The following is a 25,138-nucleotide window of genomic DNA, read 5'->3' on the forward strand; positions in this document are numbered from 1 at the left end:
ATCTTTTTGCTTGACTGTGGTCACTAGTATATCTAACTATTCTCATTATTAAAACAGGAATAGTGAGGAAAACTGAAAGTTACTGTCTGGATAAAGACCAGGAGGCATATTTTACATTTTACAATAACAAGCTTTTCCAACTTCATGTCCACACTAGGCTACAATTGCCACCATCCTTAACTGGCCTGAGCCTGTTTTAGAAAAGAATGACCTTTTAGAGATCATAACCTTTTAGAGAAGAGCAAAATACCCATTTGAGTAGAATCTACACAAGTGGTATACAACCAAATGCAATTATGCAAGGCAATTGGCTTCAGTTGTTAGACTGAATAATTTGTTGTCTCTGATCTGTTAGGGAAACAGAGAATATGCCAGTGCATAAAAATAGCAGTTTTTCAGAAGTGTTTTTCAGTGCCCAGAAATATATCTACCGTACTCTCCCATAAAACAACTTGTTTCATATTATGCACTCAAGAGACAAAATAAAGTAGATTTTGATAAAAATAACATATTTGATTTACTCACAACCTTCATGTGTTCAGCATACACAGGACACAACTTATCAGTCAGTTACAGATATTGTTGAGATAGTTTCTGTGCCATCTGGTCAGTACATCTCTATTACAATAGCAAGTGTTTGCAAGTCTGCGATCTGAGCAGCCCCTCAAAGTCTAAAAAAGTCTGCTGGAGCGCAAGGTCTATGCTCGTCTCAGAGTGGATCATGTGGTGTGCAGCCCCTCCCACAAATTTTCAGGGAAAACATAGAACAAGGAAAGAAAGCTAAATATCAGATAATATATATAGTAAGTAAGCAACAGGATTGGAGCCCCCGGTGGCACAGCGGGTTAAACCTCTGAGCTGCTGAACTTGCTGAATGAAAGGTCGGTAGTTTGAATCCAGGGAGCGGGGTGAGCTCCTGCTGTTAGCCCCAGCTTCTGCTAACTTAGCAGCTCAAAAAATGTAAATGTGAGTAATCAATAGGTACCACTACGGTGGGAAGGTAATGGCGCTCCATGCAGTCATGCCAGCCACATGGCCTTGGAGGTGTCTATGGACAACGCTGGCTCTTTGGCTTAGAAATTGAGATAAGCACCAGCCCCCAGAGTTAGACACGACTGGACATAATGTCAGGGGGAAACCTACAACCAAAGCAACAAATAAACAAATTACTGGAAGAGGCTTGAAGAAGGTTGTAATTTCCAACAGCCTCATATTGGGAAGGGCTATGCCATGCCAGATGGGGGCTTCTGGGAATTGTATTTGAAAAGAAGTGAGTTGCCGAGCTCTGATAGCATAGTAACCCATAGCTAGCTATCAAGGTCATACTTCCTATCTAGCATATCCCAGGAGGAGGAGTGTTCAGACATCCCTCCAAAGATCCCCTTGTTCTCTAGGAAAACCAAGGACACTATTGCTGTTGCAAAAATATCTCCTCCAAAGGAAAGAACAATTGGAAGGTTTCAGTAAAGCGCTTTTCCAAGGCCTTTTATGTCTGGGAGACCACAAACTGTGCGGGGACGCTAGAGGACGCGTGTGTCACAGCTGTGATGCTCAGTGGTGTAACCGACCCCAGTGCAACAAACAAGGAAGAGCACAGAGGGAAGAGGGGTGTGTGTGAGGTATTTGGGGTGCAGCACTTTTACGCAGAAGAGTCAAGTGACTTTTTAAAGCCAAGGGTGGTAGCAGAGTTATCCAAGACTGCAGAGCTCCATGACCAGCCTGACTTACAGAAGAGTTCAGAAGCATCAGAGTCTGTTTAGCAATCAGGACAGAAGCTGCTGATTCGGCTGAATTTCTCCAGCGAGCAGAAAGAGACAAAGGCAGTTAGTTACCTGTGCTGCTCAGGCGACTGGCTGAGAGACTTCCACTTCAATCCAGAGCCCTGAGGGAGTGATGGCAAAAGAAAGAAGAGGAAAAAAAAACATACACACAATTAATCGGGAACAAGGAATGAAACATGCCTTACAGTCATTCTGCAGACACACACTCCCACACAAGGGAGTTCAATGGAGAGCATAAAGAGACCCATCACATTGCTTTAAAGGCAAAAAATGGCACAATATAACTACTCATGAAACATGCTTGCATATGAAATCCCCTCTTACATACATCCCCTTCTGCCACCCCTCCGGCTCTTCAGAAGATGTGTTTTGTCCTATTTTCAGAGTGCTGTTTTTTTTAAAAAGGCGGATAATAGCCAAGGCTGTTGCACTATTGTGCAAGTTCTTAAGGCAGAAAAAACAGGGGAGATGGCAAAGTAAAGGGTGGTACGACTGACATCGCATCTCCTCCCTAAATAAATTACCCCACAAGAACAATGCTACATTGGGACAACTTTTGCCTACCTTAATTGGAAGTAAAGAATACAGAGGTAATTCCTACACTTTCACTGGGTTGCTGTGAGTTTTCCGGGCTATATGGCCATGTTTCAGAAGCATTCTCTCCTGATGTTTCACCCATATCTATGGCAAGCATCCTCTGAGGTTGTGAGGTTTGTTGGAAACTACGCAAGTGGGGTTTGTATATACAGTAGAGTCTCACTTATCCAACATAAACGGGCCGGCAGAACGTTGGATAAGCGAATATGTTGGATAATAAGGAGAGATTAAGGAGAAGCCTATTAAACATCAAATTAAGTTATGATTTTACAAATTAAGCACCAAAACATCATGTTATACAACAAATTTGACAGAAAAGTAGTTCAATATGCAGTAATGCTACGTAGTAATTACTGTATTTACGAATTTAGCACCAAAATATCACAATGTATTGAAAACATTGACTACAAAAATGTGTTAGATAATCTAGAACGTTGGATAAGTGAGTGTTGGATAAGTGAGATTCTGCTGTATGTGGAAAGCCCAGGGTTGGAGAAACGACTCTTATCTGTTTGAGGCAAGTGTAAATGTTGCAACTGGTGACCTTGATTAGCACTGTATGGCCTTACAGCTTCAAAGCCTAGCTGCTTCCTTCCTGGGGGAATCCTATGTTGGGAGGTGTTAGCTGGCCCTGATTGTTTCATGCCTGGAATACCCCTGTTTTCTGAGTGTTGTTCTTTATTTGCTGTCCTGGTTTTAGAGTTTTTTTAAAAAAATTCTGGGAGCCAGATTTTGTTTATTTTCATGGTTTCCTCCTTTCTTTTGAAATTGTCCACATGCTTGTGGATTTCAATGGTTTCTCTGTGTAGTCTGGCATGGTGGTTGTTAGAGTGGTCCAGCATTTCTGTGCTCTCAAATAATATGTTGCGTGCAGGTTGGTTCATCAGGCATTCTGCTATGACTGGCTTTTCTGATTGGATTAGTCTGCATTTGGGGTCTCTATGTAGACTTGTCCATAGTTTCAGCCAAGCCTTGAAACTGCAAGGCCATTAAATGCTAGCTAAGGTGACATTCACACTTGCCTCCAACAGACAAGAGTTCTTTCTCCCACTCTGGACCTTCCACAGATATATAAACCTCCCTTGTTTAGTTTCCAACAGACCTCACAACCTCTGAGGATGCCTGCTATAGATGTGGGTGAAATGTCAGGAGAGAATGCTTCTGGAACATGGCCATACAGCCTGGAAAACTCACAGCAATCCTACTTAATGCTTTGAAGAGTCAAATCATGCTATTCAAATAGTACTTATTAGGCCACTTCTCCATACTAGAGTTGTGTGTACCACTCAATGTGTTCATAATCTCCTAAAATGCCTCCGGCTTTGATAGAAAATATTGCCCTCAGTCCAGCAGGTTTTCACAACTGAATGGGGAGAAAACACCCTTTTCCTTTTATTGAAGCCACGAAAGTGTCCTTCATTCTTGGTTTCTATACACAAATCAGGGGTCACCTCCAAGAGTGCTTTAGGTGAGTATCCCAGCGTGACGGAGAGTGTTTTCTTAGACAGTTCTTGCAGTCCCTTTCAACACCATTATTTCTATCTCTGGCAGCAAAATGTCTTGGACTGGTCCTGAATTGCTATTTGCTCTTTATGTGGTCCTCCATTCCAAAAGTAGGGGGGGATCATTTGTTTCAAAAAGCCTTCATATTGAATAAACATTTTAGAATCAAACTTGATGCGATGCTGTTTGTGAGTTGCTAAGAAGAAACTGGAAGAAGGCAGGGAGGAATCTAGATGGGGATTCTGTAATGGGGTGTGTATAACAGTACTTTCAATCACTCCTCAACTATGCCGGTCTGTAGTCCTCATCCAGATTGGGCTTCTTATACCTACAATCTGAATTTGGAGAACAGACTCTCATTTACACCTACTGAAGCTTTCCTTTCAATACACTGAAGCAGGCAGTGGGAACCCAATGTGGAGAAGTACCAATGTGCCTACTATACTGGTCTTCCAGGAGCCATTCAAGCCATTGCTGAACATGTGAATGGTGCTTGGTCTATTTCTGCCTGCAGAAAAGACTCTAAACTACAGTGCTTGTATTCATTGATAGTTTACGCTGCTTTTTGCTGCCAATTAGAGTTAGCTTTTTGCTTCCTTCCTTGGGCTGAAGAGATGCAAAAACACTAGGGACCAGGGGAGCTTTGTTGCTTTCCTGACTTTGCTTGTTTTCAGTGCTGTCTCCCCCAAATTCTTTAGGACCAACTCTGAAAAGGAGTGTAGTGTAGTGTTTAGTGCTAGATCAGGATTGGGAGATCAAGGTCCTAGTCCCAGCTGAGTCACAAACCTCCCTTGGATCCATTAAGTTACATTAGCATTGGTGACTTCTCGTAGAAGGAAATATCACTGAGTTCAATGAAGTTTATTTCTACGTAAGGCAGGGGTGAGGATCCAGATGTTGTAGGATTACAACTCCCAGCATTCCTCAGCATCAGCTATCCTGGTTTGAAGTCCCCCAGTGACGCAATGGATTCAACCCTGGTGTTGGCAGGACTGCTGACCGACTGGTCAGCGGTTCAAATCCGGGGAGAGCAAGTGAGCTCCCCCTGTCAGCTCCGGCTCCCGGTGCGGGGACATGAGAGAAGCCTCCCACAAGGATAGTAAAATATCAAGCATCTAGGCGTTCCCTGGGCAATGTCCTTGCAGACGGCCAATTCTCTCACACCAGAAGCGATTTGCAGTTTCTCAAGTCACTTCTGACACGAAAAAAAGCCCAATAGCACCTGAAACGCCATATAAACCCTACACTAGAGATCAGAAACAAGATAAATATCTGGGGGATTTTTACGAATGAGAAGTGGGTCTCCCGTTCTCTCTCTCTGTTGTAACAGCACTTAACAGTGTTAAACTAGGAGCTCAAGGTTCAAGTTGGTATTAAACTCACTAAGTGATCTTTGGCCAGTCTCTCTCAGCCTTCCTTACTATTGTGAGGAGAAAAGCTATGTAAGCTACCTTGAGCTATTTGGAAGAAATGCAAAAAATAATAACTATAATCAACTTAGCACATTACTAACATTTGAGCAGAAACCTGGGCATTTAAGGTGATTTTCCTTGGAACTTTCCCCAGCCTTGTCAACTGTTTCAACCGGCAAGACTACAAACAAGGGGAAAAGGAGATCTTGTGCCCACCACCAGTTTTTGATGTCAAGCATGCAAATGGAAAGTCACATTTTGAACACTGCCGGCTTTTAAAGCCACATGGCTTGATGCCATGGGGAAATGAGAATTCCTGGGGATAGAAAGCCTGTTTTATCCCAAAGTCCAATTTTTAAATAAAACCCACCCTCCGAGCCCCTCAGACAAACCCTTCCATTGTTGGATATTTGAGCAAAACGGCACACCCAGAACAAGAAGGCTGAGAGGATCAATTAGCCAATTAGCATAAATATATCCAACCGCCCTCGGGAGGTGGGCGGTGGCCCCACATTCATTCCAGTTCACATTTAGCATTAAGAATGTCAGACATCTTGGCCAAGTCACAAATGGCCCAGCAGTTGGTTAACGACAATGTCCCATCTTTTATTAACTTTTCCAAGCTGCGCAAGCGTGCAAACGTCCTTAGTCTTTAGTCGCTGGTTGAACTCCCCGACTTGGCCCAGGGAGCAGCCAAGAGACGAGGCAGCAGGTTTCTATTAAACAGCCACACATGCGATTGGAATTATGTTTGAAGGCAAACATATGTTCTGCACGGATGCAAACGCCTCGGCACGCCAGCCAGGGCCGCCATCTGAGCACAGAGCCCCCGCCTTCCTCCTCTTGCCCCCCCACCAGCCTAAAATGACCTCCAGGCTTAGACTGCAGACTGTCAGCTCAATGGCAGCTTCCCCCACAGATGCAATACTTCAATGGCCACTCAAATGTAATTTCAGTAGACAGAACTGCACTGAGGTTGCCAGAGAATTATGTTATGTTTTTTTTAAAGGAGGGTGATTTACAGCAATGCTGAAGAGTTAGTTAACCATTACTGGAAAAATATATGTGCCACGGTGCAAATCCTTTGAAGCTCTAGATCAGGGGTGTCAAATTTATTTTCATTGAGGGCCACATGGTTGCCTCCAAAGGGCGGTTAAAGTGGGCAAATAATAATTTTTTAACATGGTGATTGGTGTTCTTTGGCTCTTACCAAATTTGGGTCCTCCGATTATTTTTCATATCAGGAGCGACTTGAGAAACCACAAGTTACTTTTGGTGTGAGAGAATTGGTCGTCTGCAAGGATGTTGCTCAGGGGATGCCCGGATGTTTCATGTTTTACCATCCTTGTGGGAGGCTTCTCTCATGTCCCCGAATGGGGAGCTGGAGCTGACAGGGGGAGCTCACCTGCTCTTCCTGGATTCGAACTGCTGATCTAACAGACCTGCCAGCACAAGGGTTTAATTCATTGCACCACCGAGGGCTCCATGGGTCCTCTGATGTTACTGAACAATAACTCCCATGACTTTTGATTACACTATGTATCATGATGTTTGTTCCTGGGTTATAAATGTCATTTCCTAGTTGGTTCTAGCATAAAAACACATAAAAGGTTTATTAAAATGCAAAAATATTGTGTTTGCAGGACATCCTGCAGCACATTTTGCTATAGTTTTTCACTGAATATCTCATCTCAACCAATTCACCATAGTTTGTGGCAGACACAAAAACCAAGTTTTTGGAGTATAACAACTACTTTCAAAGCAAATACCTCAAAATTAAACAGAAAATAACACTTTCAAACCAGGGACAGGTTTTTTTTTTCTTTTTCAAATATTGTTACATAGTATTATTTGACATGTGGACTTGAGTTAATGGGAATTGCTACCCAACAGCTTTGAAGTTGTGGAAATGTCAAAGAACATTTTAAAATCAGGCATTGTATTCTCAAGCCTTGTGTCTAAATCTAAACTCCCTTATCCTGTCTAAACAGAACAAACTGCAGCCTTTCAGATGTTAGTATATCACAACTCTCATCAGTTCTAATCATGGTGTCTAATAATGAGGAACAAAGGGGTTGTAGTCCAGCATCTGGAACAGTGGTTCTCAACCTGTGGGCCCCCAGGTGTTTTGGCCTACAATTCCCAGAAATCCCAGACAGTTTACCAGCTGTTAGGATTCCTGGGAGTTGAAGGCCAAAACATCTGGAGACCCACAGGTTGAGAACCACTGATCTAGAAGGTCACATAAAATGGTATGGTGGCTGCATTCGGTCTTCAGGCCTTGGGTTTGTCTAAATTTAACTCGATTAGACAAGTATCTCCATAATTCCTTGCCCACAGTTGTATAGAAGAGGCCCTGGTGGTACAGTGGGTTAAACTGCTCAGCTGCTGAACTTGCTGACCAAAAGGTCGGCACTTCGAATCCGGGGAGCGGGGTGAGCTCCCACTGTTAGCCCCAGCTTCTGCCAACCTAGCAGTTCAAAAACATGCAAATGTGAGTAGATCAATAAGTTCCACTCCAGCGAGAAGGTAACGGTGCTCCACGCAGTCATGCTGGCCACATGACCTTGGAGGCATCTACAGACAATGCCGGCTCTTTGGCTTAGAAATGGAGATGAGCACCAACCTCCAGAGTCGGACACGACTGGACTTAATGTTGGGGAAAACCTTTACCTTTACCTAGAAGAGGATATTTTAGCAGAGGTTACCTCATTGCCTGACAAGCAGTCCCTGCTGAAATTCCCAGCCATGAAAGGGTCAATAGTCATGTCTAGTTTTCAAAGTGGCAGCCCCTGCGTGACAGCCTCCTTCCTTCCTAGACATACAATACACACATGTGTACAGGGGGAAGGACAGAGCCTGATAGTGTGTATGTGTGTCTATGCATGCGTGCAATTGAGGGAAGAAGGGAGAGAGGGAATATGCCACGTATACCATCTGTGTAAACAACAAACCTCTTTGTAGCTCAAACTGGAGCCAAGGGACCAGATAGTTGTGGCTAAGGGAGTCTTTATCGCACCAAGTCCTTGGAGGGAAGAACATCTCGGGAATAAATACAGGATTCTGGGCCAAGCAGCAAGGACAGGAGCAGCTCTGCATGGCAGCTGGCTGAAGGAAGAGACCCGTCGCCGCTTAGGATTACAGTTAAAACTCAATTACTCCCCTGTCCTCCCCCACCCGATGCCTCAGTCCTTGGGCCTTAAAAGAGGCAAAAGAGCAGCGGTGGGTCTGTAGAGATGACTGTCTCCAGCAGTAATTAAACACAGATTTTTAGGCAAACATGTGTTGTCCATAGTGATAGCAACAATGAGAACAAGGAGCAGTCTCCTGGGTTGAGGATGGGGGATGGGTCTGTCCTTCCAGAAGGATATACTGTACGTGTACATATGTTTGCCTTCAAGTCACCTCTCAACTGAGGGGTGGCCCTGTGAATCTCATAGGGTTTTCTTAAGCGAGGAGTCATCAGAAGTGGCTCAGCTGGTTCCTTCCACTGAAATAGAACCTTCTGCTGAAATAGATGTTAGTTCCTTCCATGGAAATAGAGAACCTCGTATTCATTTGCTGTCTCCCATCCAAGTACTAACCAGGACAGACCCTGTTTAGCATCCAAGATTAGACGGGAACTGATTAGACGGATATCTAGTGCATAAAGAAGGAAAGGATAACTGGGGAAAGTACTAGAGGTAGAATCACTCAGGTAGGGACTGACAGGAGGGCAGTTCGAATTGGGGAGAGCGCGGATGAGCTCCCTCTGTCAGTTCCAGCTCCACATGCGGGGACATTAGAGAAGCCTCCCACAAGGACGGCAAAACATCAAACATCCGGGCATCCCCTGGGCGATATCCTTGCAGACAGCCAATTTTCTCACATCAGGAGACACACACACAAAAACCTCAGGTGGGAAAAACATGCATTAATTTCCTCATGTCACACTTTGTTTGAACAGGTGTCAAACTCAAGGCCTGCAGACCAAATCTGGCCCACCACGTCATTTTATAAAGCCTTCCAGATGCTGGACTACAACTCCTGTATTCCTCATCATTAGACATCATGATTAGAGTTGATGGGAGCTGTGATACAGTAATATCTGGAAGGCTGCATCTTTCTCCATTGTGTCAGGACAGTGGAATTTAGACACAAGGCTTGGGGATATGATATCTTACTTTAAAATGTCCTTTATCCTTTCCTCAACATCAGAGCCCCAAGTGCAGCTGGGTTGGAATTCCCATTACCCAGTCTGCATGGCTGACTCCTAAACTCCTAAAGTGATGGGAGTTTTCATTTAAAAACATCAAGGGACCCAAACTGGGTAAAAACTAAAGAATACCAACCTCTATGTAAAAAAAATATATAATTGGCCCTCTGTATCCACGGATTCTCCATCCATGGATTCAATGGGTCTTTGAAGGGAGCCGTAAGGCTGATGTTGCCCTTGATTAAAATGTGTTCGATATCTCTGTAATAGGACATAGACTATACAAGGTGGGGCAACATAAGAGGATGCAAATAATCCTAGCATATATTAGTTCTGACAGTGAAATAAGGTTTTGCTATTGTATTATTGTGCTAGTGTGTGTGTGTGTTTATTCTCCCTTTCTCTGACTCTAACACACACAATCACATATAGATTCTCACTCACTTTCTGCTTCCACCAACAAACAGTGTGTGCTTTTATAAACAAGCAGGCCTTTTCATCTCCTGATTGAGAAAGAACAGGAAAGGGCCGCGTTTCCTGTCATGGGGTATGTGATTCTTCAGGGCTTTCCAAAAGATCACAGACCACACTCTGCTTGAAGGTCCATGGCCAAGGGAAGCGATTCCTGCCAGTACAGGACACTCCGCGCCAAAAGCAGTCTAAATAGCACCCCATTCTCTCCTCACCCTGCCATTTCTCACTTTCTCTGTGTCTACATCTACAATGTAGAATGAATGTGGTTTGACACCACTCTAACAGCCATAGTTCTATGCCATGTATTCTGGGAGTTGTAGTGAGCCAAGGACCTTGCTCTCTTGGGCAGATAAGGGTAAAAATCTAATAAAACTAATCTATGATTTCATAGAACAGTGCCATGGCATTTAAGGTGGTGCCAAACTCTCAGTGTAACGGAACTAAATCAAAGCCTTCATGCTCATTTACTTTATTAAGCAAAGTTGAGGTATTCTGAACTCAACTTTGTTGTTGTTAGGATTATGACTTCCAGACCACCAATACATAAGCACAATTGCCAAGTTCTGGATAGCAATGGAGACCAACAAAAGGACTATCCAAGATGGCATTTGGAAAATGTTTTGCCATCCGAATAAAGCTGTCTGATTGAAAACCTGAGAGGTACCCTTAATGGCTGTGCCAAAGGGAAAGAACCCATTGAGTGGCAATGTGGTTTAATTCATTGAGTTTATGGAAGAAGTGGAAACAGGTGTCAGTAAAGGGGTGGGTCTTGGAACAGAGCCACCAAGTTGCCATTCAGCCTGAACGAGTGAAAAGCTTGGGTCCAGAATATCTGAAGGATGAGATTTTCTTTGCCTGAGTGTTAAAATCATCAGGTGAAGGCTATTTTCTCAATCTTTCCACAGCTGGAAAGGAGCAGATTTTTTGCCAGCTATTCCAAATTTTCAGAATTACTTTCTGGCTGGTGTTCCATCACATCTACCTACCGGTAGCAGCAGGTAAATGTGTTTTTTTTTTGTTTTTTTTTTTAACGTGTATAAAGGACAAAATGCCATGCTTCTCGTATTTCCTGCTTCCAAGAAATGCATTTTAAAATGGGTTTTTGTGCTATTTATAATTTAATTACATATTACAACCCCGCACCCCATATCCGCTGAAATAATACCTATGGTTTCCCCAATCCACATCGGACAAAATAAGTTTTTTTAATGGCACTGGTTCCCAACCATTTTTTGACCAGGGACCACTTTGACCAGGGACCACTTTCCAATATTAGTACCAAAAGGATCATGAATCAGTTTTTGGTCAACTTTAGATTTGGTTTTGATATCTGGGGTGCCAATTCAGAAAATTCTATTGACCACATCAGCTCTAGTTTCTGATACAGAACATATACCATCCTGTAGTCGCCATCTGCTCGCTCACAGAAAACCATATTTAATAATCTAGAGCTGATGTGGTCTATTCAATGCAATTTTTGAATCAGCATCCTAAATAACCCCAGGAACAGGCCTACAAATGAAGACACCAAGGCAACACATGGAGCGGTTCTGCTTAGGGGAAGGGAGGAGAAGCAGCAGTCAGGAGGCTTGTTGTCAACCTCTCCCATCCCGACATCCCAGTTGCCTAGGAACTATAAGAGGGTTTCGCCAGACTAGTTGCTCTTATTGCAACGGTGTAGTAATGGTGAGGCTGTGGATCATATTTTAGTTCTTGGGGACTACTGGTGGTCCATGGACCACAGGTTGGGAACCACTGCTTTAGGGGTTTTTCTAGGTACTCCAAGGAGACTCAACCATTAATACTCGCAGAAGTCATTCACTTCAATAGAATTTGCTATTATCCACTTTCCTGTTTCCTCTATCAGTTCAGGAATGTATTCCCCATGGATATAGTGTGTCGTACAGTACATTAACTTTTGTATATATTTTTATTGATGCAAACATTTATGTGTCCCATTTTTAATCGTTGTAAGCTGCTTTGAGTCCCAGCCTGGGGGAAAAGGCAAGCAATAAATAAAATAAATGAACAGCAACCAATCTACCCCACCAATTATGATTTCTAAAGGGTGGGTGGGTGGGCGGGTGGGTAAAAAGTTACTCAACAGGGAATCTCTACATATTCTGTGTAATTGAACAAGCTGTGACTAAGTAACAAAAGTTAATCAACACTATATAAAGGTGTGGCATGTGCTAGCCAGTGGTGTTCAGACAAGGGCACCTTTGCAATCCACGCACCCAAAGGATTGGTATCACAGTGGAGCACAATGAAGTGCATCCAGCATCTTATCTCCATTCTCCTTCATTTCAGCACCTGCCCCTATGTCTTTGGCATATAAACCCAACCCAGCACTTAAGAAGGGCATGCAGGTCTTTTAAATACAGCTTTCTCCTTTGTTTTTATCACCAGCATCAGCATCAATCATCAGCATCACTGTATCCATTTATATCCCATCTTTCTCCCAATAATGAGACTCAGGGTACCTTACAACATTAAAAATAGATTAAAAACTATACAAGAATGTCAGTAAAGGCATATCTACATAGGCTTATTTACAAAGCAATTTTTTAATATATAAAATGGTAAAAACATTAACATCAATTGAAATAACAAACATGAAGAAACCATCTAAAGAGACCTTGAAGCAATGGCGGGCAACATGCGGTGGCGCAAAGGGTTAAACCCTTGTGCCGGCTGAACTGCTGACCTGAAGATTTGAAGGTGAGCGGTTGGCATCCGAGAAGGGGTTTTATATTTATTTCGTGTCAAAAGCATTGGTACAGCAAATACATTTCAAATAATGGAAATAAAATAGAAAAGAAAAGAAATCACAAGCAACCAAATAGTTCTGGACCAAAAGCGGGCAACAGCAACCGCATTGTCTGTAGCCTTAAACAACTCCTCCTCCGTACATGAGGCAGGGCATTGTGGGCAAGCATACATATGCTGACATATGCTGAGCATACATATCCCGAGAAGGGGTGAGTTCCCATCTGTCAACCCCAGCTTTCCATGTGGGGACATGAGAGAAGCCTCCCATAGTTTTAAAAATAGCAGTAATGGACAAATTAGCAACGATGAACAAAGAAAAACACACAAAAACTTTATCAAAGACTGTGAGCCATTCCTAAACTTAATGAAAAAAAAAGAAAGAAAAAGGGAAAAGTTTTTTTATAGAAGGCTTCAAAATTTAATCTTTGTAGGGAATCTACAAATAATAACTATTAGGTCAAAGGAAGAATAGAAAAAACATGTAATAAGGACGAAGAACAAACTATATATGAATGTCCCCAATCCAAAGAACGGGAAGTCACAATGGGAGAAGGAAAGGAAATAGTCATATACAATTATTGTATAAATGTTAGGTAGTATTGTACTAGTCCATGTACATATACATGTATATAGATTAGATTTATATATATAGTTGGAAAGTTAAGGCACCAGTTTATGTTAACATTTCGTATGGAAGAGCATTGATGTTCGCTTTGATGAAAATTTAACCCATCAAGCAAAAGAAAGTGGAAATCAAGCTCCTGGATTTGTTCAATTTATTAAAAAGAAGGACCAAGTGTAAAACCACCTGGAACATATTTATATGTCTGATTAGTACATTGAAACTACATGTGAAAATCTAGGTGGGAAGAGCATGGAAAACAATCATTCTTGAAACTGTAGTTGCAGTCTGCAGGACCTAAATACCTTAAAGCCACCAGATCCCAACTAATTTTGCAAGCTAAGCAGGATCAGTCTTGGTTAGAACTTGGATGAGACACGACCAATGAATATGGGAAGAAGCTCATAATACCGCCTCTGACTATCCCTGCCTAAGGAAAACCTGTTAAATTAATGGAGCCACCATAAGTCAACAGGCAACCTGAAGGGACATACACATGAATGACTGTACCTGGAGAGTAAAACAGTAAGCTTTCTCCAGCAGTTTTTATTTTATAAATAATTGTTGCACATTATCTTTTGAATATTGTAAATTTAATTCTTAAAGAAAGTATCTTTTAAGAAAGAGAATGAGAGCATGAGAGAATGGTTTCCCTTCAATACATCACATGTAACTTTTAGGACCTCTGCTCCAAGCCACCAAGTACCCTTCCACACAGCCCTTCCAGAATATCAAGGCAGATAATCCACAATATCTGCTTTGAACTGGGTTATCTGAATCCACACTGCCATATAACCTAGTTCAAAGCAGATCGTGTGGGATTTTATACAACTGTGTGGAAAGGGCCCAAGTCATCCCTAAACCACCCAGAAGCCAAGGTTTCCAGATACAAAGTCCTCCTTGGTTTTAGGTCTGTAGACTTCACTCTTGTCAGTTCACATGGCCAATAATTTAACATTTCCAGTTAAGTCACTGAGATGTCCTTTCTAAAGAAATACATCTTTCACATTGAGCCGATGTTGCCTGGGAAAGGTGTAAACTTCCAGAAACTGGGCTGCAATTCCCACAATTATTCACTGATGGGAGATGCAATCCATCGCCACCTGGAATGCCCTGCTGAAAAAGTCATTTTTAGCTCAATACAGCAGAACCTCAGCATTCACTGGGGTTTGGTTTCCAGGACACCCCCCTCCGCTCGCACACACACATCCTCCCGTATACAAAAATCCATAGATGCTCAAGTCCATGATATGTAAGTAAAGGTAAAGATTTTCTCCTGACATGACGTCTAGTCGTGTCTGACTCTGGGGGTTGGTGCTCATCTCTATTTTTAAGTCGAAGAGCCGGCGTCTTCCGTAGATACCTTTAAGGTCATGTGGCCAGAATGACTGCATGGAGCACTGTTACCTTCCTGTGGTCTACTCACATTTGCATGTTTTCAAACTGCTAGGTTGGCAGAAGCTGGAGCTAACAGCAGGAGCTCACCCGCTGCCCAAATTCGAACTGCTGACTTTTTGGTCAGCAAGTTCAGCAGCTCAGCAGTTTAACCCGCTGTGCAACTGGGGCCGCAATAAAATGACGTCCTTCATATAAATAGGTAACAACTCAAACAAGTACCAGAGCCTGAGGATCCATGCAATGGTGGGAGGCAACGGCATGGTGTGCAAATGCATCAGCATAGTGCAAAGCACATAGCAAAATGAATGTTTGCTTTTTGGACTTTCTCCCCCAAACATTTTTGAGCCAGTGGCAGATAAGAAAAGGAAACAAGTACCGAAACACAGTTCTTTTCCCAACCTACGTTTCTGAAGCCTACAGGGTTGGGAAACAACCGCGCCAGCCCAGCTAACCAGAAGGGCATTAGGCACATGTGGCTCTCCTTTGCACAATTGTTCAGCGTCTTTACATGTATGACATTTCTGTCCTTAACCACAATGATGTCATAGTAGCCAAGGTGTTTTGAAACAAAGACGTCACTTGGCCACAGCAGTCTGGCACCCCCGGCCTCCTTCCTCTTTCTTCCTCCATCTTTCCAAACCGGGGAAGGAAGGTACACTAATTCCAGATCACCTGGCAGACGGAACTGGTGTGTAGCTGGTGGCGGGGACGCATGTTGTTTGCAAGAGTCACAGCAGACAAAGTCCCTTTCAACAGCTGTTATCTCTGCGTGCAGTAAGCAGGCTGCCACAGCCACAGGGTACTATTATGGGATGCGGAGAGCTGCACAGGAAATGAGTCCTTGTTTCCCCCAACTGTTGCCTTAAACACAAACTTCAGTTCAGCAGCTGAGTGCCAGCGACTGTTAGAGGCTTCATTGTTTCTGACAGGCTCAGAAAGATGGTTGTGAAAAGTCTTCTACATTATGTATTTTTTTTTCTTTTCTTTCTTTTCTTTTCCTTTCTCCATTTTTTAAAGTCATTTACACAAAACTTCAATAATATATATTTTTTTCAATCTTCTACTTTAGAGTCCTTGTGCTGCTTTGAAGGAGAACTTTGAGAAAAAGGCCAATCATCATTATTGTCTCTTAGAGACGCCAGACTACTTAGTACTTACTTTATATGTATATGTATATATAGGTAATGGCGACTCCATACAGTCATACCGGCCATGTGACCTTGGAGGTGTCTACAGACAATGCTGGCTCTTCGGATTAGAAATGGAGAAGAGCACAAACCCCCAGAGTCGGACATGACTAGACCTCATATCAGAAGAAAACCTTTACCTTTACCTACTCTATATGATGTGGAGCCTCTGGTGGCCTAGGGGATAAAAGCCTCATGACTTGAAGGTTGGGTTGCTGACCTGAAAGCTGCCAGGTTCGAATCCCACCCGGGGAGAGCGCAGATGAGCTCCCTCTATCAGCTCCAGCTCCATGCGGGGACATGACAGAAGCCTCCCATAAGGATGGTAAAACATCAAAACATCCGGGTGTCCCCTGGGCAACGTCCTTGCAGACGGCCAATTCTCTCACTCCAGAAGCAACTCCGGTTGCTCCTGACACACACACAAAAAAACCCTATATGATGTCAAAGTCAACCTCAAGTATATGTCAAGGGCAGGTTTTGAGGCCAAAATTATATATTTTGATATTATCTGTGGATAAGTCAATCCAGAGAGAAGGGAAAGAACCTACGGCACTCCTAGCCATGGCAATTTCCCACAAAAGTATTCAAAAAAGGCCAGAAATGGTGTCAGTGCAGCAAAATCAGAGGGGTCAGTCCTTCTTTTAGGTTCTCACAGGGTGGACTAAACTCTCGCTTTTCACAGATAAGGGGATGTTTCCCTTTTTTTAAAAAAAATGTAAGAGTTAAGGTACAGTATTCACATTTGCCCATGGATGAGGCAATCTAGATTTTTTATGGTTGGTTTTCTGACTAAAATGTCTAGACTTATATATAGGTATACAGTACTTAGGTTAGTGGCCAGTAACTTCTCTCTCTCTTGTAGTTACTGGATGGGACAGAGGGAGCTCCCACTGTTAGCCCTAGCGCTTGCCAATCTAGCAGTTCAAAAACAGGCAAATGTGAGTAGATAAATAGGTACCGCTTCTGCAGGAAAAGGCAAAAAAGACGCTCTGAGTAGTCATGCCGGTCACACGACCAGGAGGTGACAACACAGGCTCCTTGGTTTGGAAATGGAGAAGAGTACCTCCCTCAGAGCCAGAGATGAGCACCACCTCCAGAGCCGGAAATGAAAGGAGAAGCCTTTGCCTTTTGTCTGTGTATGTGTGTCTCATTGTATTGTAAGAAGGCATGGAATGTTTCCCTTTATCTGTTTAGACTGTAATCCGCTCTGAGTCCTCACGGGGAGAAGGGCAGAATATAAATAAAGTATTATTATTATTAATGCGATTTCCACCATCACTCACAAATGGCTGCAGAGGTAGGAACTGGTGGAAACTGTAGTCAAGTTCAGCAGCTCAGCACTTTAACACACTGTGCCACCAGGGGCCCCTAAAATAGTGTATAACTACTAAAATAATGTATAAATATTAAAATAAATATAACGTCCCTACTTCATGGATTTTCACTTATTGCGAGTGGTCCTGGAACCTAACCCCCGTGATAAGTGAGGGAACACTGTATTTCTATTGGGGATGCCATAAAAGGTAAAGGTTTCCCCTTGACATTAAGTCTAGTAGTGTCCGACTCTGGGGGGTTGGTGCTCATCTCCATTTCTAAGACAAAGAGTTGCAGTTGTTCATAGATGCCTCGAAGGTCACGTGGCCGGCATGACTGCATGGAGCGCTGTTACTTTCCTGCCGAAGAAGTACCTATTGATCTATTCACATTTGCATGTTTTTGAACTGCTCGGTTGGTAGAAGCTGGGGCTAACAGCGAGAGCTCACCCTGCTCCCTGGATTCGAACCGCCAACCTTTGGTCAGCAAGTTCAGCAGCTCAGCGGTTTAATCTGCTGCGCCACCAGGGGCTCACTGGGGGATGCCATACAAGCAAATAAAATTATGGCATGAAAGTATTGCACTATAAGCAAGGAAACTCTGGACTGAATAGAGTTCATCAGTAGATCCCCACAGGCATTTAATGATAATGTGGATGTTTAAAGGAAGCACCTTTTCTTTTCCAAGGAAGGCCTCCTGAATCATACTTGGCACATGCTGAATAATAATAATAATAACAATAATAATAATAATAATAATAATAATAATAATAATAATAATAATAATAATAAATTTATTCTTATATCCCGCCCCATCTCCCCGAGGGGACTCGGGGCGGCTCACAACAATAATAAAAACAGTGACAAATTACAGTGAATCCCTACTCTGCTCACCATCTGCTGACTTGGACTTCACTTTAGGAATAAGTCTTTTCCATACACAGCTACAGAGCTCTCCCCAGCACACTCAACACTGGAAGCCTTCCCATGGGACACAGGCAGGGAAGAAATGGGGAGTACAACAGCCGATAAATAAATAAAGCACATGCATCCCCACGGCATCAAGGGAATTTTGACTGAACCCCATGACAAAAAGGAAAGCAAAAAATGGTTAATGAGCAAGAACTGATAACCCTTTCCTATGAAAGCGGGAAATTGGAGAAGCAAGCTTGATGAGCAACCTTCTGCAACTCTCACATTAACTTAATATTCATGAAATCAATAGAGAGTGGTTGGATCAAGTGACAACCAAGAAGATTAGTTTCTTGGTAAAGAGAGAGAGCAGAGGTCTCAAGAGAAGCATTCTGTATAGACGGCTTGCTGGGTAAATTACAAGCAAGTGGGAGTTGGGAACAAGTGCTGTGGCGCAGACGGGAGAGCAAGTTGGGAACAAGTGCTGTGGCGCAGACGGGGCTGTGGCGCAGACGGGAGAGCAATCAGTCACTGACCAGGAGGTCATAAGTTCGAGGCCCGCTCGGAGCTATGTTTGTTTGTCTTTGTCCTGTGTTAAAAAGGCATTGAATGTTTGCCTAATATGTGTAATGTGATCCGCCCTGAGTCCCCTTTGGGGTGAGAAGGGCGGAATATAAATGATGTAAATAAATAAATAAATAAAGTGGCCTGGAAACTAAAAAGTGGAAAACTTACCGTATTGATGTCAGCTCCCAGAAATCCCCAGGCACCACAGCCAATGGCCAACTGGTTGGGGGATTCTGGGAGTTACAGTAAACAAAGGGAATCTTTCAATGTGTTGTTGAAGGCTTTCATTTCCGGAATCACAGGGTTGCTGTGTGTTTTCCGGGCTGTATGGCCATGTTGCAGAAGCATTCTCTCCTAACTGAGGATGCCTGCCATAGATGTGGTGAAATGTTAGGAGAGAATGCTTCTGGACCATGGCCATACAGCCCGGAAAACACACAACAACCCAACCTTTCAATAGTTTGGTCTCTACAAAGCCTTGTTCATGCTGGTAACATGGGGCCAGTTCAGAACCTATTGTCAGTGATGGCTCTATCATGTTTTTTTATCCCTCTTTTTAAATAAAAGTTATGGTCTATCGCATGCATACACATTCTCAAGGCTAATGCAAATTTGTTTTACAATTTGATGTTAAAGCTCTGTCATCTCACTGCATTCATTACCATCAGATATACAAGAGTGTTCAAAAAGTTTTGCCTTCTGTGTCATAAAAATATTATGAATGAACATATAATAGAGCATAGCCTGAACTATCCTCTACACAAAAGTACCACTCAACATAGTCACCATCAATTTGTAAACATTTGCTCCACCATTTAATCCAGGCAACAAAACCATTTTGGAAAAATTCAGGGTCTTGCTTCGTGACCCATGATTTTAAAGCTGTTTTAACATCATTCAAGTCATTGAATCTGAAACCACGTATTCTGTAAGGTGGGTGAGACACTACTGACAGTCCCAAAAAATAGAGGATAGTTCAGGCTATGTTCTGTAGCAACTTCTGCTGTTATATGTTCATTCATAGCATTTTTTATAACTCAGGAGGCAAAACTTTATGACCCACCCTCGTATAATGTATTACTACCAGCAGTAACTTGCAGTATGGAAGGAAGCTGGGCAGGAAATTTAGAAAAGAATGGCAGCCTGATGCTGAACTAATTTATAAGGAGTTAAATCCCAAATATTACTTCCTAGAAGGCACAGTCAAGTCGACCAAGATTATAAAAACAAGCAAGTGACAGTTCGGGGGGGGTACTTTCAAGATAACAAAAAGTCTGGAAAAGTTACTTTCATAGACCACAATTCCCAGAATCCACTGGCCACGCTAGCTGGAAGATTTTGGGAATTGTGCTATCTCTTGCCCCCTGGAAATGCCTGATCAGCTTTCCTAAAAGCACTAAGTCCAATTAGGAAAAAGGTTGAAGGAAGTCCGTTGAAATTATAGGAAGCCTCCCTTCTTGCTGTCAGACCAACTTTTCCAGGGAATCCAAAAATGTACCCAGAGAAAGGAATTGGAAAGAGGACCACAAAGTACTGGTCGACAGATACACAATTATTTCTTGTCTCGAAAATGAGCATCTCATGGAGGAAAGTTTCCAACACGCAGACCAGTTGTAAACCTGATCCCTATATTTTAAGTTGAAGCACTGCCCAATCCTTTTGGTATATTTACCCAGAACTGAATCCCAAAGAAAACTGAACAATACAGTAGCCTTAAAAATATAAAGCTAAGGAGATAAAAATGGATAGGGATTCAGCACTGGCTTTGTGCATCACAGCATAAATGGACTGCTGAGAGTTTTCCGGGCTGTATGGCCATATGCCAGAAGCATTCTCTTCTGATGTTTCACCCACAGCTATGGCAGGCATCCTCAGAGATTGTGAAATTTGTTGGAAACTATACAAGTAGAGTTTATATACATGTGGAATAACTCTTGTCTGTTGGAGGCCAGTGTGAATGTTGTAATTAATCATCTTGATTAGCATTAATGGCCTTGCCAGCTTCAAAGCTTGGCTGCTTCCTGCCTGGGGAATCCTTTGTTGGGAGGTGATTAGCTGGCCCTGATTGTTTCTTGTCTGGAATTCCCCTGTTTTTGAGTGTTGTTCTTTACTTACTGTCCTGATTTTGCAAGCCAGCAGAAATGGCTTGCAACCCTTTTTTTTAGGAATAATACGGCTGTGGAAGAGAAAGACAAACAGCCATTCAGTCAAGGCAGTGCCAAACTGACCCTCGGCTGTGTCTCCCAGAAAATACATACAGAACATCTGAAATGTCCTTTATATCAAAATTCACAGATACCTCCTCCCAACCTTAACAGCCCCTTTGCATTGATGTTTCCATACTTTCTCCCTCTCTCCTCTAAAAATAACAATTTCCTGAGCTCCAAAAAACCCCTCTGCTTCTAAAGTTTTCATTTTGTACATGTAATACTAGAAACCATAGGCCAGAGTTTTTCAAACTGCTCCTCCAGATGTTTTGGACTTCAGTTCTTACAGTTACTAACAGCTGGTAAACCATCTGAGATTTCTAGGATCTGAAGTCCAAAACACCTGGAGGAACACAGTCTGGGAAACACTGCCATAAGGCGATGTTGCTACTTCCATGGCTGGGTAAGAAAGTTTCAGTGCAGCCCAGTGCTGAGCTTGGAACAATTATCTTTTGGACTACCAACAAAGGATTCCCCTAGGCAGTAATCAGCCAGACCTTGAAGCTGAAAGGCCATTCAATGCTAATCAAGGTGGCCAATTGCAACATTCACACTTGCCTCCAACAGACAAGAGTTCTTTCTCCCACCCTGGACATTATTCCACAGATATATAAACCCCCTTGCCTAGTTTCCAACAGACCTCACAACCTCTGAGGATACCTGCCATAGATATGGGTGAAATGTCAGGAGAGAATGCTTCTGGAACATGACCACACAGTCTGGAAAATTCAGAGAAATCTTTGGGACTACTAGAATCCCTCAGGGAGTATGGCTTGCGGGCTGAGGATTCTAGGAGTTGTAGTCCAGAAGGAAGGTCAGAATTTATGCATAGATCACAATCTCTTTCCCAATTTAACAACTCCTAGATTGGTTGAAACTACAGTTCCCATCATTCTCATACCTTGTTGTCCTCACTCCAGGAGAAGAAAGCTAACAACTCCACTTCAAAAAAAAACCCAGCAGCTAAAAAGGTAATGGGCTTCTAGGCTGCATCAATAAGATTATAGTGTCTAGAAATGGAGGGAAGTGAGGATCCTATGGTTTTCTGCTTTAGCCAGACCTTATCTGGAATACAGTGTCCAATTCTGGGATGGCGACAAGCAAGAAGGGGTCCAGAGAAAGGTGATCAAAGCTTTGGAAACCATTCCTTATAGGGAGCTGGGGATGTGTGGCTTGGAGAAAAGAAGGCTGAGAGAGAACCTGATAGTTATCTTTAGATGTGTAGTAGAAGGCTTTCATGGCCAGAATCACTGGGCTGCTGTGAGTCTCCTGGGCTGTATGGCCATATTCCTGAAGCATTCTCTCCTGACATTTTGCCCACATCTATGGCAGGCATCCTTAGAGGTTGTGAGGTCTGTTGGAAACTAGTCAAGTGGGGTTTATATATCTGTGGAAGGTTCAGGGTGGAAGAAAGAACTCTTGCCTGTTTGAGGCAAGTGTGAATGTTGCAATTAATCACCCTGATTAGCATTGAAAAAGCTTTAGCACAGCAGACTAACTTAGCCAGAGAAGTCAGCCATAGCAGAGCACTTGATAAACCAACCTGGACACAGCATATTACTGGAGAACACAGAAATGCTGGACCACTCTCACAACCACCATGCCACACTACACAGAGAAGCCATTGACATCCACAAGCATGTGGACAATTTCAACAGAAAGGAGAAAACCATGAAAATGAACACAATCTGGCTTCTAGTAATTAAAAAAACCCTCTAAAATCAGGACAGTAAATAAAGAACAACACTCAAAAAAGAAGGGAATTCCAGACAAGAAACAAATACAGTAGAGTCTCACTTATCCAACATTCTGGATTATCCAACACATGTTTGTAGTCAATGTTTTCAATATATCATATATTTTGGTGCTAAACTCGTAAATACAGTAATTACTACATAGAATTAATGTGTAATGAACTACTTTTTCTGTCAAATTTGTTGTATAACATGATGTTTTGGGGCTTAATTTGTAAAATCATAACCTATTTTGATGTTTAATAGGCTTTTTCTTTATCTCTCCTTATTATCCAACATATTCATTTATTCAACATTCTGCCAGCCCATTAATGTTGGATAAGTGAGACTCTACTGTACATATAATAATAATTAATAATAATAAATATTATAATAATATAGTAATAATAATAAACATACTAATCAGGGCCAGACAACACTGCCCAACAACTGATTCACCCAGGCAGGGATCAGCCAGGGTTTGAAGCTGCAAGGCCATTCAATGGTAATCAAGGTGGCCAACTGAAACACTCAGACTTGCCTCAAACAGGCTAGAGTTTTTTCTTTCTCCCATCCCGGACTTTCCACAGACATATAACTCCCACTTACCTATTTTCCAACAGATCTCACAACCTCTGAGGATGCCTGCCATAGATGTGGGCAAAACATCAGGAGAGAATGCTTTTGGAACATGGCCATACAGCCCGGAAAACTCACAGCAACCCTGTGATTCCAGCCATAAAACCTTGGACAAGACCTGATACAGTAGAGTCTCGCTTATCCAACGTAAACGGGCCGGCAGAACGTTGGATAAGCGAATATGTTGGATAATAAGGAGAGATTATGGAAAAGCCTATTAAACATCAAAGTAGGTTATGATTTTACAAATTAAGCACCAAAACATCATGTTAGACAAAAAATTTGACAGAAAAAGTAATTCAACACGCAGTAATGCTATGTAGTAATTACTGTATTTACCAATTCAGCACCAAAATATCACGATATATTGAAAACATTGACTACAAAAATGCGTTGGATAATCCAGAACGTTGGATAAGCGAGTGTTGGATAAGTGAGACTCTACTGTAGTTATGTTTAGATGCTTGAAAGGATGTGACATGGAGACGGGGGCCAGCTTGTTTTCTGCTGCTCTAGCAACTAGAACAAGGGACAATGGCGTGCGTGTGGTGGAGTCTCCTTCTCCTTGGAAGCAGAGGCTGGATGGCCATCTGTCAGGGGGGCTTTGATGGTGCTTTGCCAGAAAGGTGTGGGACTGGATGGCTCGATGATTGCAGGACACAGGGAAGGATGGGTGTCAGGATACATGTCAAGCCTAAAGTCCTGCGAAGTTCCCCAGAACTAGACCTTGGGACCGGCCTCGCCACGAGGATGGCTCCCTCGCTCGCTCCCCATGTTTGCAGGCATGATCCCCTTCGCACTCACCCGCCTGGCTCTGGGCAGGGTCCCTCCCGAGGCCGCCAGCGCCTTCTCCAGCTCCAGCTCCGAGGCTCGCCCCCCGAGGACGCCCTTCGCACTTGCCATGCTCCCGGACCCCGCCGCTTCCTCCTCTGGCTGCCCGGGCCGGAGCCGCCGGAGCCTCCGCAGAGTCATGGCCGAGGAAGGAGGGAGAAGGGTGAGTGAGGGCCCTGCTCGGAGAGAGATGGGCTCCTCGGAGGGGAGGCTGGGGAAGACAAGGGAAGGGGCGGGGCCTCACTGCTGCGACCACGCCCTCATATGCATAGACACGCCTCTTATCTGCATAGACACGCCCTCTGCCCGTTCGGCCGCCTCTTGAGTCAAAGGAAGCCACGCCTTCTTCTCCTACAAACCACGCCTCTTCTCCAAAGAGGCCACGCCCCCCGTCGAGAAACTCTTTTCTCTGTGTTGTTGTATGTTTTCCGGGCTGTATGGCCATGCTCCAAAAGTATTCTCTCCTGACGTTTCGCCCACATCTATGGCAGGCATCCTCAGAGGTTGTGAGGTATGGAGAAACTAAGCAAGGAAGGTTTATATATACAGTAGAGTCTCATTTATCCAACACTCACTTATCCAACGTTCTGGATTATCCAACGCATTTTTGTAGTCAATGTTTTCAATATATCGTGATACTTTGGTGCTAAATTCATAAATACAGTAATTACTAATTACTACATAGCATTACTGCATATTGAACTACTTTTTCTGTCAAACTTGTTGTACAACATGATGTTTTGGTGCTTAATTTGTAAAATCATAGAATCATAGAATCATAGAATAGTAGAGTTGGAAGAGACCACATGGGCCATCTAGTCCAACCCCCTGCTAAGAAGCAGGAAATCGCATTCAAAGCACCCCCGACAGATGGCCATCCAGCCTCTGCTTAAAAGCTTCCAAAGAAGGAGCCTCCACCACGGCCCCGGGGAGAGAGTTCCACTGTCGAACAGCTCTCACTGTGAGGAAGTTCTTCCTGATGTTCAGGTGGA

The 25,138-nt window shown here is 43.1% G+C and overlaps 1 protein-coding gene across 2 annotated transcripts in view; it reads right to left on the minus strand.

Annotated features, from left to right (window-relative positions):
- The window catches only part of tamalin (trafficking regulator and scaffold protein tamalin), a 39,846-nt gene extending 15,474 nt beyond the window's left edge, over window positions 1–24,372 (minus strand). Inside the window, exons 1-2 of one of the 2 annotated variants that reach the window (XM_003216995.4) lie at window positions 24,120–24,372; window positions 1,833–1,882 (exon numbers count right to left, since the gene is read on the minus strand). In XM_003216995.4, the coding sequence (XP_003217043.2) occupies window positions 1,833–1,882; window positions 24,120–24,287 (218 nt within the window). In that variant the 5' untranslated portion in view covers window positions 24,288–24,372. Of the gene's footprint in view, window positions 1–1,832; window positions 2,488–24,119 lie in introns of those variants that run through there. The other variant, XM_016991212.2, reaches the window with a different exon arrangement.
- Between the last annotated feature and the right edge of the window lie 766 nt (window positions 24,373–25,138).

Source organism: Anolis carolinensis, chromosome 2 (assembly GCF_035594765.1).
Source record: "Anolis carolinensis isolate JA03-04 chromosome 2, rAnoCar3.1.pri, whole genome shotgun sequence".
NCBI classification, from domain to species: Eukaryota; Metazoa; Chordata; class Lepidosauria; order Squamata; family Dactyloidae; genus Anolis; species Anolis carolinensis.